Source organism: Lactuca saligna, chromosome 8, assembly GCF_052625555.1.
Source record: "Lactuca saligna cultivar CGN05327 chromosome 8, ASM5262555v1, whole genome shotgun sequence".
NCBI lineage: Eukaryota > Viridiplantae > Streptophyta > Magnoliopsida > Asterales > Asteraceae > Lactuca > Lactuca saligna.
Genome location: NC_136424.1, coordinates 77,541,926 through 77,560,154, shown reverse-complemented (window position 1 = coordinate 77,560,154; position 18,229 = coordinate 77,541,926). Strand labels below are relative to the sequence as shown.

General features: G+C 32.0%; 1 protein-coding gene across 1 annotated transcript; it reads right to left on the bottom strand.

Annotated features, from left to right (window-relative positions):
• Nucleotides 1-16,526: 16,526 nt before the first annotated feature.
• Nucleotides 16,527-17,754, bottom strand: LOC145012239 (pathogen-associated molecular patterns-induced protein A70-like). Its single transcript, XM_078971033.1, has one exon. It carries the CDS (start codon nucleotides 17,681-17,683, stop codon nucleotides 16,709-16,711), a length of 975 nt encoding a protein of 324 aa, XP_078827159.1. The 5' UTR covers nucleotides 17,684-17,754; the 3' UTR covers nucleotides 16,527-16,708.
• Between the last annotated feature and the right edge of the window lie 475 nt (nucleotides 17,755-18,229).

The window sequence follows — 18,229 nt, the reverse complement described above, 5'->3', positions numbered from 1 at the left end:
AACCCAACTTTTGGCGAGTGACGAACTTTCCTTTTATTTGTTTTCTTGATCTGGCGTTGATGAATCGTGCGGTGTTGCATATTGGAGAAATCCTTTTTGGTACCCTAGGCTTCATTATATCAATGAGGGTAATTCTTCGTGGAACCATTGGTGGGATTTATTTTGTCAAAGGTCGTGTATGTCATCGCAGTGGTTACGGACTCATGGTAGCAAATTGTTAGAGACATTATACTTTGTCGTTATACAAGTATTAATGTTAAGTATAAGTTTCGCCAATACTTATACACTAAGTACAATGAATGTTTAGGTATATCACTTATTTAATAAGTCAACTATTATACCTAGGATATACACTAAATGTTGGAGATAAGTATGGTTCAAAATGATACTTTCAAACTATACTTTTAAACTCGGAAAAAGTATTGTTTTACTTAGATCAAAACATGTGGACTCACCAACTTTATGTTGACGTACTTTCAAAACGCATGTGTTTTCAGGAACTTGATAAGTTGGAATGTTACTCGAACATGAGAAGTTTTACTGTTATCCTCCCTGTTCATTGTTTATATATATATATATATATTAGGACGTGTGTGATAATTCGGAGACTATGTAATAATTATTAGGAAAAAAGAATAATGTATATTTCTATTATCAATAAAGGTATGTAATTTATAAAAACCTTTTGTACTGTTCAATGTATGTTATATAACTGTGATACAAAGATGAAGTTACACCGCTCGGTGATTCCGCCGCCAACCGGGTTGTGACATGTTGAGGCCAGAGTGTTGTTGCTAGTTAGTGGATCATGGGTAGGCCTAAGTGCTGTTGTTGATTAGTGGATCGGGGGTAAGCCCAAGTGTTAATGTCGTTTAATGGATCAGGGGCAAGCCTAAATGTGATCGGTAGATAGCTAATCAGGCCTGTCGGATCCAAGTAGGACTGTGGTCTAGTTTTATAATAGATCGTTGGGTTTCCTTATGTTTGTGCATTTTCATGGAGTTTTAGTATAGCGGCAGTTATCCGAGTAGATTTAGGACTATAAAATCTATGGATTTCAGTCAGCATAGTTGGTAGAAAGGATGGTTTAACCTTGTATCCTGGGTTTTATAGGGATTTCTCACTGGTGCATCAATGTGTGAGGTTGGCAGCTATGATGTGAGATGGGGTTCCTATCTCGGATATTAATGAGCGATGTAGGTCCGGGAGACCTTGTTCAAGTTAGGTTAGAAGTCTTGGATGGAATGAATGTCAATGGAGTGGTGTCATAAAGTCTTGGTTTAAAAGTGAATTCTTCTCTTACGAATTAAATATGATTGTAGGGGATTGTTTATCGTCAGGTTGCTTCTTCCTTGTAAGGTATACAAAGGTATCGGGAGGTAATCGATTGTGATGAGGTGTTGGGTGGGAAGGACCCTCAAATGGTAATTTCTAGAATGTTAGCAAGAAGTGATTTCGAAGACGAAATCAAATTTAAATGGGGGAGAATTGTAACACCCGATTTTCTAGATCGGATCAATTTAGGGTTTCAAGGAGTCAAGGCATAGTTTTTGGGTAAAAACCAAGTCTCATGACGTGAACCATATTAGGGTCACAACGTGACGAGTAATTAAACGAAGAAGTTAAATGATGTTGAGCTCACGAAGTGAGCAGGAAGAAGCTCACGACGTGAGATACGTTGCTGCCCAAGCCCGTGATATTTTAGGGTTTCCTTCATATTTAAACCCCATAAACCTCATTTTAGGGTTTCTAAACAGCTTGCTTCATCCCTAAACCTAACCTCTATTTGTGATTCTTGAGATTTTGGTGGTGTTTTTGTGGTTTGAAGAGGAAGAGATCATCATGGAAGCATAGTTTCATATTGGAAGTTTCATTTTCAACATTTAGCTACACTTCTGGACCAATTTGAGTAATCAAGATCCAAGCTTTATGTTTCCTTGTTGCTATATCTAAGGTTTTATGCATATTTATCCAAGATCTTCAAAGTTAGAGTGTTGGGACTCCATAAAGTTGGCAACTTTATGGGTCCTTAGGGTCCCTTGGTGCTTATATGTCATGGATCCAACGTTTGGAGGATGTTTGAGTCCATACTTGAGAAATTACCTCCTTTTTCTTCATAAATGACCTAGTTTGAGCGCAAGTCTTGTAGTCTACATACAAGATCTTAAGCATATATTTTTATGATCCTAGGAGTATTAGGAAGCCTACTGGAAAAGATGGACTGATGGATTAACGAATTAAGACATTTTTGGATCAAAATGGCATATAGACAAATTTTCATGATGTGAAGAAGGTGCATGTCACGTCGTCAGGATTGTAAGACCCAACTAATTTCTCCTGTAGTAGATCACGACGTAAGTCCATAGATGGTCACGTTGTGAGGGTCTATCTATTGACTTTCGTTGACCGTTGACTTTTTGACCAAGTTTAACTTTGGTTCAAACTTGAGGATTTTGGGTTATTGATTGAGAATCTACATGGTTTTGGTGTTAGTGGATTTTCAGGAGCAATCAGTGCTAAAAAATGGATCATATCATAGTGTTTAGAGTTATTCGATTCAGGTGAGTTTCGCCTCAGTATACCCGTGGGTCAAAGGCATCAATGCCGACCTAATAGTTTTTGTTATCTGTTAGTAGAGGGATGCCATGGGGATTGTATATAGCCATGTGTGATAGAATGAAGACTCTTGATCTAGGGTCTTTTACATGTTCCTAGTTTGGTTGTGGTTGTAGAGTATGATCACATGTCTGGGTGTCTATCTCACCTCTGAATCTATACGGTCATGCATTCCTTATATTATTGATTTTTAGTAGGTTGTTATGTTATTATATATGTATCCTAGTATCAAATATGATATTGTATGTAATGATCTGTTAGATCTGTATCCTTGTATCAAGTATGTTGCTATGCTATAGTGATTTGTAGAACTATATGTTTACCTGCACTTGTTGGTTATCACCTAATATAGTGCCCTATGGATTATACGTGGTGATGTAGGATAGCCTAAGAACTCTTGAACTAGGCTTTTTGCCTGTTCCTTGTCTGGTTGTGGCTCTAGCGTAGGATCATTTGTTCGGGTGGCTATCTCACATCTGGTTACCTATGGTTACGCCCTTTATGGAGGTTAGCTGGTAGTGGGACAGTGTGCAGTGCGAGGGCTGGTTGGCAGTAGTGAGTTGTATGATTTTTGTTTGCCTATATTATGTACCTACTTGATACTTGACTGTTTATATGTCAACATATGGTAGTAGTGGGTTGAGGTAGTCCTGTTTTGTGATGTAGGCCTAGATACCCGGTGTGGGCCGATTATAAACCGTTGGCATGAAGGCACGGGAAGAGTGGTTGGTTTGAGGCGGTAGGCTAATAAACCCTGGGTATTCTAACTCGATGGCTGATTGGACCCATTGCATGTTGGCATTCCAGTCCGAGGACTGATTGGGCCTGGGCATTTCAACCGGGAGGTTGTGGGCCGTTATGCATGCTTGTATGTTTATCGTATGGGCTATTTTTGGAGAAAATCACTAAGCTTTATGTTTACCTAGTTGTTTACTATTTTGGGTATCATCGGTTAACATGAAAGGCGAAGGCGTGACCGTACACATGCATCAGCAGCAACGAAGATTTCGTGTTTTAAATATTACTCTGATTTACAACAAATCTATTTTGAATAAACGGTTTTCTTCCTAATGCATTTATAATTGGGAAGCTTTACTTTAATAAAAATGAAAATTTTTTGTTGTCAAAATGGGACGTTATAGTTTAAACTGACCAATTTTGATCTCAGATATGAATAGAACCAAAATACATCACTATAAGTGCTTAACAGGGCTTACAGCTCGCTAAACCCGACAACAAGAAGCTTAAAAAAAAAAAAAAAAACCGCTAATACATAGGTTCCAATAATTTTGAGGTTGTCAGAGGAAGCTCCGGTCTCCATTAAATTGGTAATAGATTAGGGTGAGATTAAGGAAAATGAGATGCATTCATATCTAGAGAATGCTTTGCAGTGGCTAAAAACGAGCTCAACTTCTTTATTTTCCTTGAAATCCCAATTCAGTATTTAACTTTTAGCGGAGCAACTTGTTGTTTGTTTTCTTTCTCACTCGTTGTACTGTGATAACTAAGTTATAAATGTTTGTTTTTAAAGGAAGATGAATGATTCGTAAGGTCAAAGGGATGGTACTTAGGGTAACATTTAGATGGTTATCAAAGATTCGTGTGTATGTTTGTCTAGAATAGGGAAAGAATAAGACACAAAGTTGTTGTTGTTACTATGATATCAGGAAGAAAGAAACCACCGAGTTTCAAAAATAGAAGATTTGGTCCTTAGGTTTCGGTCAAAACAGATTTCCGATAATTACAATTTACGACCTGGACTTTTATTATTATTATTATTATTATTATTATTATTATTTAACCCATTTACATCTATATAATGTCTTTTATTTATTTATTCACTTGCCAAATCTATAAAATTTAGCCATTAATTATATAATTATTCATTATTATTTATTAACTCTATTTAGAAATCATTAAACGGAAATGAGTGTTACAAAAACCATAAGTGTCGCTAATGTGCTTTGGGAGGTAAATATCTTTGAGGTTTGTCAATAAAAATGGGGAAGTTCTAGAAAGGCTTGTGGGTCTTATAAATGGTAGTGTCACTTCAACTTTATCACTAAAGCCTACGATGTAGGATATGTTTTCAAAGTGGAATTGGAGTCATTTGATGATCATAGGGTAGGGTTATGAGGGTGATAGTACCATGTGTGGTGCATTTAATCGATTGAATATATTGATTATGAATGAAATAAAATCTACATATTTTATTCAATTTTCTTTATCATAAATTACAGTTACCATAGTATTTGTTGCAGAAAAACACATGAAGATTAATGATTTCTCATATGTGGTTTTTCGATTGTTAAATTTTATTAGATCTTCCTACAAATAACGAGATAATTTAAGAAAAATATAAGCAAATAAGTTATGAAATCATTTTGGAAGATTTGCTTTGTAACTATATTAAATTTATTATTTAACTATATTTTAGTTATATTGTGCTAATTAAATTTTTTATATGGTAAGTTTTAGGTGAGTTTGAGAGTGTTACATTTTTTAACCAAGAAGTAGGTATCAAAAGACCATTTGATACTCGACGGGGTTCTCATTTTGCATCTCTATAAAATATCAAGAACGTATATTCTTCCATTTATAAAGTACTTGTAAGACTTTGGTGAAGATAATAGTGATCACAATAGTAAAGTTGAACCATTCACATTTAAAGTCATTAAAATCATTTGAATTTCTGTTTCGTCTACACCCGATGGTGGATATCTTAGGAATAACAAATTATTTGAATACAATATTACAAAGAAAAGAATAAGATATCGTAAATGTCATGAATTACGTAAATAGCTCTAAGAAGGCAATCAAATGCCAGTAATGTGTGATATTACCAACTTCATTTATTCATTGTGTTTATCATTAGTATATAAGATTGTTTTTATTTTTCCGTTAACAACTTACACCTTTATGATGTTGATATGAAACTTCAAGAGTTTAACCATCCATTTAATGAGGGCAGCATAAAATTACTTCTTTGTATAGTTTGTTTGTGCATACGTGAGTCTTTCAAATCCTATCATTTGGATAAACTAATGGAAATGACTACACATTATCGGGAAGAGTTTCCAACATAATGATGTTTGATATATTGAAGTGTAACTTAAAAATTACATTAAGGATATACGAGAAGATAAACAATTTAATCTACTGAAGAGCATTTCAGAACTTGCTAATAAGATGGTCGAAGAAGATAATCATATACTATTTCATAAGGTTTATCTACTCTTGAAACTTGCATTAATGTTACAAGTTGCAGTAACGAGTGTGGAATGCGCACTCTCGGTAATGAAGTTGCTAAATAATGTACGCAACAAATGAATGGTCAATTATTAAGTGATACTTTAGTGTCATATATTGAAGAAAAAAATATTTTCAAATGTAATGATAATGATATAATTGTTAGAATATTTCAAGATAGAATAAATTGTAATTACATATAATGTCATTTTATTCCATCATTGTCGAATAAAAATGTAAGGAGAATTATAATAAAACATAATTTTGTTTGTATAAATCAATATTTCAAATGATATATGTATCTAATTTTAAAGTAATTTCAATCATAAGCTTTTGTTAAGAGAACTAGAAGATATATTTCCTATTATAAGTTATTTGAATTGAGCAAGGCTTTATTATGTAAGTTATTTGTAGTCCAGCGGTATCAAGTGGTGCTCACATTTTTTGAGTTGAGGGTTCAAGTTTCGTTGTGGATATATATGGAATAGGTGTTGTTAGTTTAGAAGTAGATTAAAGTTTGGTTATATATATATATATATATATATATATATATATATATATATATATATATATATATATATATATATATATATATATATATATATATATATATATAATCGAAACAAACAATAGTCTCAATGTTGATTAAGTTCTGGATAAAAACATATTATTTTAATTGCTTTTCTAAATATAGAGTTTGAATAATGACAAATTACAGACCAACACTTTGTAGTCGATGGTTCACGTGACTGTCAGGCGTACTAGATTCCCAATTAATGCGATAGTTCATTCGTTGTTGCCTACCAAATATTGAAATTTCCATAATATAAATATCCTAGAATAAATTATATGAATGGTTCTTGTGGTTTAACTTAGTTTACGTGTTTGCCTCATGACTTATATTTTTAATTTGTACTGTTCTTATGATGTGATTTTGTTGAGTACTTGGTTTCCGAGTGATGTAAAAGGATTTTATATATATATATATATATATATATATATATATATATATATATATATACACACTAGCAGTGTACCCGCGCAAAGCGGCGGAGCGTGTAAATTCTTTCGGTGATATGTTTCCTCTACAAAAATGTTATGTTACAAAAGAAAGTACATGTCGAAGACAAAATAATCAAACTATGGTGTTATTTGGGAAATGAAATCATTTTTTGTTCCTGAACGGTGGGTTTTATAGCAGAGGAGGGAGCAAATAGGTATATGCGATTGAAGGGATATTTGAATCAACATGCTAAATTTAAGAATATCTAAAAGGGTTCAAAATTTGAATGAATCCGAGATTTGAGGGAACCATATCAAATTGTTGAGAAATATAAGGAGATTTGATGATAAATATTTGAATTCAAAATATGGTTAAAATTTAATATTATTTTATTAATGATTACTTGTACTATCAGCTTCATCATTTGGACGTCTTAAAAAAAATATTATTATTATAATCAATCTATTTTTAGAAATAGTTAGATTTCTTTTATAAGATAGTAAAGATATATATATATATATATATATATATATATATATATATATATATATATATATATATATATATATATATATATATATATATATATATATATATATTCAGGTTCATTTGAGATCATTCTAATTTTTTAAGACTGTGAGACCAAATCTAAAAATAATTTTAAAATGTAAAATAAATGGAAAAATCCAAAAATTCTTTTTTTAAATATTATTTTCGGAACTTGAATTAACTAAAAAAAAGTAAAAAAAAATAATAATAAAATCAAAAAAATACTTTTTTTTTTGAAAAATAAGTGAAATATTCTAATAGAATATTACGCTGACATATTCTAAAAAATAATTTTAAAATGCAGAATAAATGGAAAAATCTAAAAATTCTTTTTTTAAATATTATTTTCGGAACTTGAATTAACTAAAAAAATAAATAAAATAATAAATAAATTCCATTTTTTTTAAAATACGTGAAATATTCTAATAAAATATTACACTAACATATTCTAAAAAATAATTTTAAAATGCAAAATAAATGGAAATATCCAAAAATTCTTTTTTTAAATATTATTTTCGGAACTTGAATTAACTAAAAAAAAATGCGTCTCACGATTTCATAAAATTAGGTTGTTTCACATGAACCTAACCATATATATATATATATATATATATATATATATATATATATATATATATATATATATATATATATATATAGGAGAGTTCAATTGAGAAAAAAAAAGTTGAGAATGGGGGAATCATTATCAGCCAATCATTTATTTTTGCCGCAAAAGGCTCCAACGTACCGACGGAAATGGAAAACGAATGTATATGTGTTTTCCAACATAACATATTTCCTTAAACTATGCTAATCATTATCTTAATATATATACAAAAACACAGTTTTTTTTTTTTTTTAATTTTTATAAGCTATTTTTATCAAAAAATGATTTTAAATATACCAGAATTCATATTTTTTATTCTCTACAAATAAACATGCATATTGATATAGTTTTAAGATAAAATAAAAAATTTATTTTTTTTATATTTTCAGTTATCGTTATTCATAAATGAATAACAATGCATCAGGTTTTATTACAGTACATTCGTTATTCACTTATGAATAAAAAGTATGATTTTTTTTTTTACAATTTAAGTGTCACACCCCCAAACCAAGGATGGCGGAAACGTCCGGGGGTGGAGGACTTCATGTAGAGTATCACAACAAAGAGTATAATAGTGCTCAAAGTAAATACAACCAACACAAATATAATTGAAAATGTTACATCAAAGCACATGTTTACATGATTCCCATCAATTACATTATAATACAAAATGAACTGTTTGACGATTTATCGTCCCATCCTCAAAACGTTGTTGATTTCCTGTTTTCACTGAATTCCTGAGAATACAAGTAGTTTTGAAAAGTGTCAACACAAAGGTTGGTGAGTTCATAAGAAATTTCGTTGGAAAAGTAAATCGTTTTCCTTGTAAAAGCGTTACAATATGCATCCAGAAAATCCGATATTTTCTTTAAAATTTGCGTAATGTAGTCTTATGACTGAAGACCAAAATGTATAAGTAACCTTTCTTATTAATTAGAAAATGTTATGTACTTAAATGGACATGGACGCGTTTGAATTAAATGAAATTTCTGTATGTTCTCATGTTCGTTAATACTTTATATATATGTAGTCCTAAATTAGAGGACCGAGAAAATAACAAGTATTGACCATACTTAAAAGTATAAATGTGGTTTCAAATGATGTGTAGTCGTAACTACCAAAACCAAAAGTGTACAGTAATATCTGTACTCATAGAGATAAAAAGTGATTTTAAATCGACATAAAACTCATTTAGGTTTTAAAAATAAAATCCCGTAAACTTATGGATTGTTATATCCCTATGTGAGTCGTTATAATCATACTATGACTATGTGAACCTGCCACGACGTTCTCAGTGTCGCGAAAAATAAAATGACATTTGTCACCCGTAGACCTGCAGGTCTAACTGTAGCTAGCAGCAAGGTGTGGGGTGTCAAACCCAATATAGATCTATATACAAGTATCACGTTCTCCCTCAAGGAGATTCTGATTATAACTACCAGGAATTATATCCCGCACTCGGACGTACGGGGAGAGAGAGAGAGAGAGTCTCACAATATAGGTTAACAAGTTTACGTGAAATGTGTGTGAATATAAATCTTTCTTGTATGAATGTACCCTTTTTGTACGAGTGTGTTGAGTGATGTATCATAAACTATACCTATTATAGTTTATCTAAAATGTATGTAATATGTATGAATTCTTTTATGGAAATGTATTAGTGTTGTGAATTTATCAAACTATAGGTAAACAACTTTACGTGAAATATGTGTGAATATAAATCTTTCTTGTATGAATGTACCCTTTTTGTACGAGTGTGTTGAGTGATGTATCATAAACTATACCTATTATAATTTATCTAAAATGTATGTAATATGTATGAATTCTTTTAGAGAAATGTATTAGTGTTATGAATTTATCAAACTATACTTTTTATAGTTTAATATACGTGTTCTAAAATGAATGAAATATATTTATTATGAATGACTTAGTTTTAGTTCATGATGATAAACTAACAAAGAAACACATTCAATAATTAGAGCTTATGATTATACACTTTTCTCAACATATTACAAAGTGTTATGATATTTACATGCTGTTGGCTAAATTTAGCAATTCTGCCCTGTTTTGGAAAAATCATAGAAAAATCATACGAAGTCGAAAACTAGATCTGTAAATTCTGAGAGTTCACAAAATGTGTCTAGTTTACTCATAATTTTTATCACGATTTTTAATGACCTCCAACTTGGGTGAAAAAGTCCATAATCACAGACTGGTCCGGATTGTTGTTTGAAATGATAGGCAGTTTTGTAAAAATCACCATAAATTGTAGAAAAATCGTATGGAGATGTGCAAGTAGTAATTTTAAAGCTAAAAACTTGAACTATTTGCACCTTGTACAGTTTTGAAAACAAAAATGTCTAAGATGCCCAAAACAGTCCGTGAATGGAGTTGAACTTTTCTGATGAAGGCTGTTAGAAAATTTTAGTTATGTTCTTAGTGTTTTAACTTGTATTCCCCCCCTGAAAACTTGATAAAACATAAAAATGTAGGGGTATGAACTCACCTTGAGTGATTTCAGTAGATAAGTGTTGAAGAAGAGAAGTGTTCAACCCAAGAACACTTGAAGAATCACTTGAAGATTCGAAGCTCTAACGCTAATATGATGGAGTTTGTGTAAGATATCCATGATTTGAGTGGAAATAAGTGAGATAATCATAAGGAGAATGAATTATACTTACTAAGAGTGGAAGAACACTTGATAATCAGCCTTGAATCTTGAGTTTGGTGGAGAAAAAGTTTGAGAGAAAAGTGGTGTTTGATACTTAGTGAAATGGGAGAAAATGAGAGAAATGAGGAGAGAGGATGTTTGTTCCAGCTCAAAAACGTGGGAATGAGTGTAAATTGGGTGTGAGGGACATTGAAGTGACCTAGGTAAGGTGAGGAGGTGTGGTTAGTCAAAGAGTGGGTGTGGGGTGGTTGCTTGTGACATTGGATAAGGCAAAGTCAACACTCCACCTTTAATAATTCACCAACTTGATTTTTATTATTTAAATAATGATTTTCATCAAAATATGTTTAAATTATGAATATTTAGAGTTTATTATGTTAAAATATAATTTCTGGAGAAAATCCCGCTTTAAAATCATGAGAAACAGGCTTAAAATGTTAAAAATATCAAAAATGGGCTAAAAGTGACAATTTCCCGAAGTCTGGCCGCGGTTCGGCCTTCTGGTGCTGAACCGAGAGAGAGAGGGAGGCAGAACCGAGAGGGAAGAAGAGAGAAGGGAAGGAACCGAGAGGAGGGAGGAGAACAGAGGGACGCGAAGTAGAGACACAGAGGAGAGAAGAGACAGAGAGGCGGGCAGAGACCGAGAGTAGGGAAGAGACAGAGAGGCGAGTAGAGACAGAGCGAGAAAAGAAGCAGAACGAGAAGCGACAGAGGCAGAGGCTCGGTCCTCGCGTGCCACAGCCAACAGAGGCTTGGTCCTCGCACGTCTTAGCCAACAGAGGCTCGGTCCTCGCGCGTCTTAGCCAACAGAGGCTCGGTCCTCGCGTCTTAGCCAACAGAGGCTCGGTGTTCGGTGTCTTAGCCAACAGAGGCTCGGTCTCCGGTTTCTTAGCCAACAGAGGCTCGGTCTTCGGTGTTTAGTCTCGGCCTTAAGGAGCTTCGGCTCCTTAAGAAGGGTTTCGGTTCTTAAGGTCCCGTTTTCTCGTTTTTACCCCGTTTTAAGCCGTTTCTGACCCGGTTAAGGGTCGGAATGACCCGAATGATTCCAAAAAGTTACGGGAAACTTTTGAGAGAGATTTGGGAGAGATTTCTCACACTTTGAGAGATTTGGGAGAGATTTGACATTCTTGGAGAGATTTCTCATACACAGAGATATTTGCGAGAGTTTTCACATACTTGGAGAGATTTGGGAGAGATTTGACATTCTTGGAGAGATTTCTCATATAGAGAGATATTTGAGAGAGATTTCACATACTTGGAGAGATTTGACATTCTTGGAGAGATTTCTCATACAGAGAGATATTTAAGAGAGATTTCACATACTTAGAGGGATTTGGGAGAGATTCGACATTCTTGGAGAGATTTCTAATACAGAGAGATATTTGAGAGAGATTTCACATACTTGGAGAGATTTGGGAGAGATTTGACATAGAGAGAGAGAGATAGAGTGAAAACGATTGAGAGAGGATCCATGTGTGACAATTGTGAGTGTCCGGCATCGCAATGCATGGTTCGTAAACCCTGTTAAGCCTTGTTTAAGGATCTTACACACTCCCGATGAGTATGCATCATTGTTTTATCGGTTTGGCTCGCCACATACTACAGTTTTAGGTTAAGGAGATCTAGATGTTCTCACTTTTTGCCTTATGATTTCTCATTAGAATAGAAGTTATGTAGAAGTTTCATAGTGTGAATTTTAGTACTCATGGGCAAATTGAGTCAAACGGTTTGACTTGCTGACTTTAGTTGACTTTGACTTGATCGAAATTTGACGGTTGTCACATTAAGTATCATTCATATATGAATATAGCATATAATAAACATAGTATACTCATATTTTAATATTGGACGATGAATTCACTTGTGAATATTAACATAGTATATTCACTTGTGAATATTAGATGGTATATTCACTTATGAGTATTAAATGATATTTTATATGTGAATATTACATAGTATTACATGGTATATCACATGTGAATATTGAGTGTATTCACTTGTGAATATTAGATGATATATTCACTTATGAATATTACACAGTATATTCATATATGAATATTACAAGGTATATTCACTTATGAATATTGAAGGTATTTTGACAAATATATATAATTTTTATATGTTATTCACATGTGAATAACATACAAACTTACATATTTGTTTTGTGTTTTTAATAATCATATGCTGATTCAGGTGAAAAAACATATTCATATGTAAATACAACGTGGTAATTTAGTTTATGCATTTCATCAAACATTTGTAGTGCAAACAAGTTAACTATTTTAAAAATGTTAAAAACATCAAGTTATCAATTCCAAATCATCATATACTTCTGATTTCGACTTCAGATGCGACATCCTATCTCTGATCGATTTCTCAATTTGATTTTGATTTCCGAAAATCCGATTGGGAAGCTCTGAGTACCGATTCTAAGTCTCTCAATGTCGACTGTGATTGCGAGTCCAGAACTCCGATTCCGATTTCATGAACAGCGAAGAAATTACGATTTGGTTGAAGAAATCTGAATGATTATTAAAGGTTGGAGGAAAAATTTTGATGATGAATGAACAGTTATCGAATTCTCTATAGTTACGTATTTGGAATTGAAGGTTATTACGATATTTACAAGTTTGCCACCGTGTCTTTTATGCTTAGATTAAATGAGTGGCTGAGAATGATTCCCCCATTCTCAACCTTTTTTATTTTCTCAATTGAACCTACCTATATATATATATATATATATATATATATATATATATATATATATATATATATATATATATATATATAGGTTGAGGTTCATTTGAGACCATTCTAATTTTGTGAGACCGTGAGACCAAATCTAAAAATAATTTTAAAATGCAAAATAAATGGAAAAATCCAAAAATTCTTTTTTTAAATATTATTTTCGGAATTTGAATTAACTAAAAAAATAAAAAAATAAAAATAAAATAAAACAAATTCCGTTTTTTTTTAAAATAAGTGAAATATTATAATAGAATATTACACTGACATATTCTAAAAAATAATTTTAAAATGCAGAATAAATGAAGAAATCTAAAAATTATTTTTTTTAAATATTATTTCGGAACTTGAATTAACTAAAATAAATAAATAAATAAATAAAAATAAATTCCATTTTTTTGAAAAATACGTGAAATATTATAATAGAATATTACACTGATATATTCTAAAAAATAATTTTAAAATGCAAAATAAATGGAAAAATCCAAAAAAAAAATTTAATATTATTTTCGGAACTTGAATTAACTAAGAAAAATTTAAAAAAAAAAATGTCTCACGGTGTCACAAAATTAGGCTGTCTTAAATGAACCTAACCATATATATATATATATATATATATATATATATATATATATATATATATATATATATATATATATATATATATATATATATATATATATATATATATATATATATATATATATATATAAAAGGAAGCGAAGCAAGTGGGCCCAGCCTCATTTGTAGCCATCAACTACGTCTTGTTTTTATTCGGAAATTACTTCATTACACAAGATATTTTCAAGTTTCATCATTAGTCTAGGATTTTACGAAATAAGATAACGACTCAATATTGCTTTTTGCGAGACAGCATAAGTATATTCTTGAAATGTTTTTGTTAGAGAATAATTTTATAATGAACAATATATTAAATATAACTATTAAATTATATAATCTGGCTCCGCCAGTGATAGACTGTATAGGTATAAAAAACAAATTCAGTATGATTTCTAATTAATTTTGCCACAAATGATTCTTATAGTTTTAATTTCTTGCGTAGTTTGTCTTAATGTATCATTTATTTTATATTTGATCAGGAATTACAATTTGATATGAATTTAAGTCTTCAAAATCATTAAAGTTCTAATCCTAATAATTAAGTTCTCAATCTTTCCATTTTGTCACTATGTGACACACTATACCATGTTCAACATGTAACCCGATATGTGACATGTCATGTAGGTTAATTCTGACAACCTTCAACTTACACATAGAAAGTTTTATTTTTTATAATTTATATTTTAAAAATTATTATTATTGTTATTGATAAAGGCAAATTTAAGTCGGCTATGGATTATTGATAAACACAACCCATAATTCAAACCATGTCATCATGTGATGAACATGATGAGCACAAACCTAAAATTATTTCTATTAAATAAAATTATACTTTAATTTAATTTATCAAATATTATTTTGTGTGTATTTTAAATTATTTTTTTCAAATATCATTTATGAGTTTTTCTATTTTATTTAATTTCATATAATATTTTAATTTAATACTTGCTATAAATAAATGTAGTAATAAATATATATCAATTTCATTAATATACTTATCTTTTAACTTAAAATTCTCAAAATAAAAAATTATTAGTTTTTTTTTATTTATTTATATTAGTATTTGTTAAATTTAAAATATAAAAAACATTTCAATTATAATAATTCAATATTTTTCTTATTTTCTAAAATTCTCATATATTTTGACATTTATTAATTTGTTTGTTTTGTTTTTTTTTTCTTTTTTTAAATTAACCCATGTTATATATGGATCTCACAACTAGTTCAAAAATAAAGATAAACATAATAAATCAAAAATCCAATCAGATGGAGGTTTCTAGGATGATGTTCAAGAAAGACTTGATAACACTTACGCAAACACGTGCATTGCTTGTAAGAAACAAGACACGAACAAATTTTTTTGTTTCTCATGCCCGCCCATCGATACACTTCTCTTTTTCAAGAAGACATAGAAACCCTAGAAAAACACCCAAGCCAATTCATATAATCAACAATTTTGATAGCTTAGAAGAAGAATAAATTGAAATACTACCATATCACATTAAAACTCCTTCAAACCATTAAACTCGACGAAACGAAGGAGCATTCGTATGTTATATTATTCAGGATTCCGATCTCCGATGGCTAGACTCAAAATATGAGAAGTTGGTGGTCATTTCCTTTGGAAGCTTAGAGAAAATACAGATGAATCAAAAGAATGTAGTGTTTCAGGGATTAGTCGAATAAGGTTATCCGTTTTCATGGGTCATATGTAGTTAAGGAGATATAATGCTAACGTTTATCTGGGTGATCTGGAAATACCGGAATGTAATGGCTCACTCGCATGCTCCAATTCAAAAATCGATTCCGGCGCTGGCTTTTGAAGTGAAATCACTCTCGATTTTTTGGATCAATGCTATAAAGAAGAAAAGTCAGATCCTAAGGTGGTATGACTGGTGTAGTGATCCGATTCTAGAATGCTATAGCAGGCTATAAATTTTGGCTTTCATTCTGTTTTGTTTTTCGATTCTGTTTGGTTCTTTTCTTAATTACCCTCTTGTAATGTATTTCTAGCCTCTGGCTAGTTTATTTTAATATATTTGCTTGCTGTTCAAAAAAAATATGTAGTTAAGGAGAAAAAAGACCAAGAGTTAAGGTGTTACACGACGGAAGATGGTGGGTGGATATTTAGACGGTGTACATTAGTGGAGGTTTCGAATCAGGTGTCAATGGTCAGAAGAATGCAAATATGGTGGAGGAAGTATGGTGGAATGGGTTGGAGACGACGCTCGACGATGAAGGTGTGAGGTAATGTTAATGGTCCTCTAATTAAACATCACATTAAAATTAGGGTCTCCTTATGACCTAAATATCAACTTGTGTAAAGAAAAAAATAATGAACAAACCATGTAATATAAAAGAGAAGGAAGTCATAAATGTAAAAATAATGAACAAACCATGTGATTTAGTCTAGCATAAATGTAAAAATATTTAATTATTAACAAAACGTCTAAGAAAATGTAATATAAAAGAGAAGGAAGTCATAAATTATATTAATTAGCCATGACACATGTGAAAATGACAGTACAACAAAAAGACAAGTCCAAATTTGTGATTTCGAGTCTTCCACCACCTTCCTCTCCACCGTTGACCGACTGTGTGGGAGGTTTACCGTTAGGCGTCAAAAAAATGAAAAATCACAATAAATTTAAGTTCCTCTGTTCAGCATATCTCTAAACCTCACAAGCGACTCAACTCGTTGTAATTTAAGCTGTTGCTTAAACCTGCTGATGAAATCATCGGCTTTTAAATCGAATTCTTTGTCATCAGCATTCCTCATCGCTCTCGCTGTCTCCGGCCGCCGCACGTCAACGTCCTCGTCGTCGTCCGATGAGATCATTATCTCGCTACGTGATTTCTTTATCTCGACAGGCGGTTTCTTCACCGAAGTCTTCTCAGACTTGCTCTTGATCACATGATGGTCCGGGTTATAGGCTGGTTCCGTTTCGAGATTTTCCGGCTGAGTAGAAGGAGCTCCGAGTTTGAAAGCGGAGGAGATTTTGAACGACTTGATTCGATCGAAGAATGATGGGGGTCGGGCGAGTTGAGCAGGTGAGTTGCAGATCTGTTTAGACTCGGTTTGAGCCGTGTTATCGCTGTAAACGGAGAAGTTAACGGACTTAACTCGTTCCAATAGAGACGGAGCACGGACATTTTGACTCGGCGGTTGTCGTTCCGACTCTGGTTGAAACATCTTATCGCTGGCGTTGGAAAAGTCCGGTGGTGATGATACGCTGGATCGAAGGGGTGACCGGGGTTCGTCACCAGAAGGGAAATGAATGGACTGAGCTAGTCGACTCAACGAACTGTATTTTGCCGTTTTGCTGGGAGACGGACACTGGTGTTGTGATTCTGCGACGGTGGTGGTGATGGTGGTGGTGTAGGCGGATAAATTCACAGATCTGGTAGATCGCTCCAGGAACGAAGACACTCTTCTGATTGGACCGAATGAATTCCATTGAACATGGTCATGGTGTTTTGTGTTGTTGCTCTTTGAAGCTATGAAAATGGTGGCAATAATGAGATTCATAATACAAAACAGCATCGTGGGTGTGGGTGAACACCAAGAGGACATGGAAGCCCACATGGAAGCAATCGCCATGGATTCAGTATCTCCTACCATTTGTTCTTCGAAGAATGTTGGAAATGAAAACGGAAACGGAAATGGAAATGGAAATGGAGATACTATAAAAGAGAAATAGGCTGCTTATATATACTATATAATCCTACGCTACCCTACACATCCTAAAATAAATTCCAACTATCTTTTTATTTACCATTATTATAATATCTTTTAAAGCAATAATAATTTTGTAATAAAAAAAATTAAAAACACATTGGTTCTTTTAAGTGATTGAGAGCACATGCAAATTTTGTGAATTTGCCAAAATGATCGTATGTTGCTAGTTGGAAATTATTAAGATATGATTGGTTTTATGATTACATATACAAATGATAAATCCAATTCATCTATGCTAATAACAAGTTCTAAATATATGATTATGTTTCATTATTGATAAGAATAAATATATGATTATTGTTTTATTATTGATAAGCATATATATTATATTTGAAAGATAACAATTAATCTATCGACTGGTTTTAAACAAACTTTAATGGTTAGAAACGCAAACTACATCTTAACATAATACTAACGTTCAGAGGGAGA

What these genes read in the sequence shown, in the direction of transcription:
- LOC145012239 (XM_078971033.1), bottom strand. Translation starts at nt 17,683, where the DNA reads ATGGTAGGAGATACTGAATCCATGGCGATTGCTTCCATGTGGGCTTCC.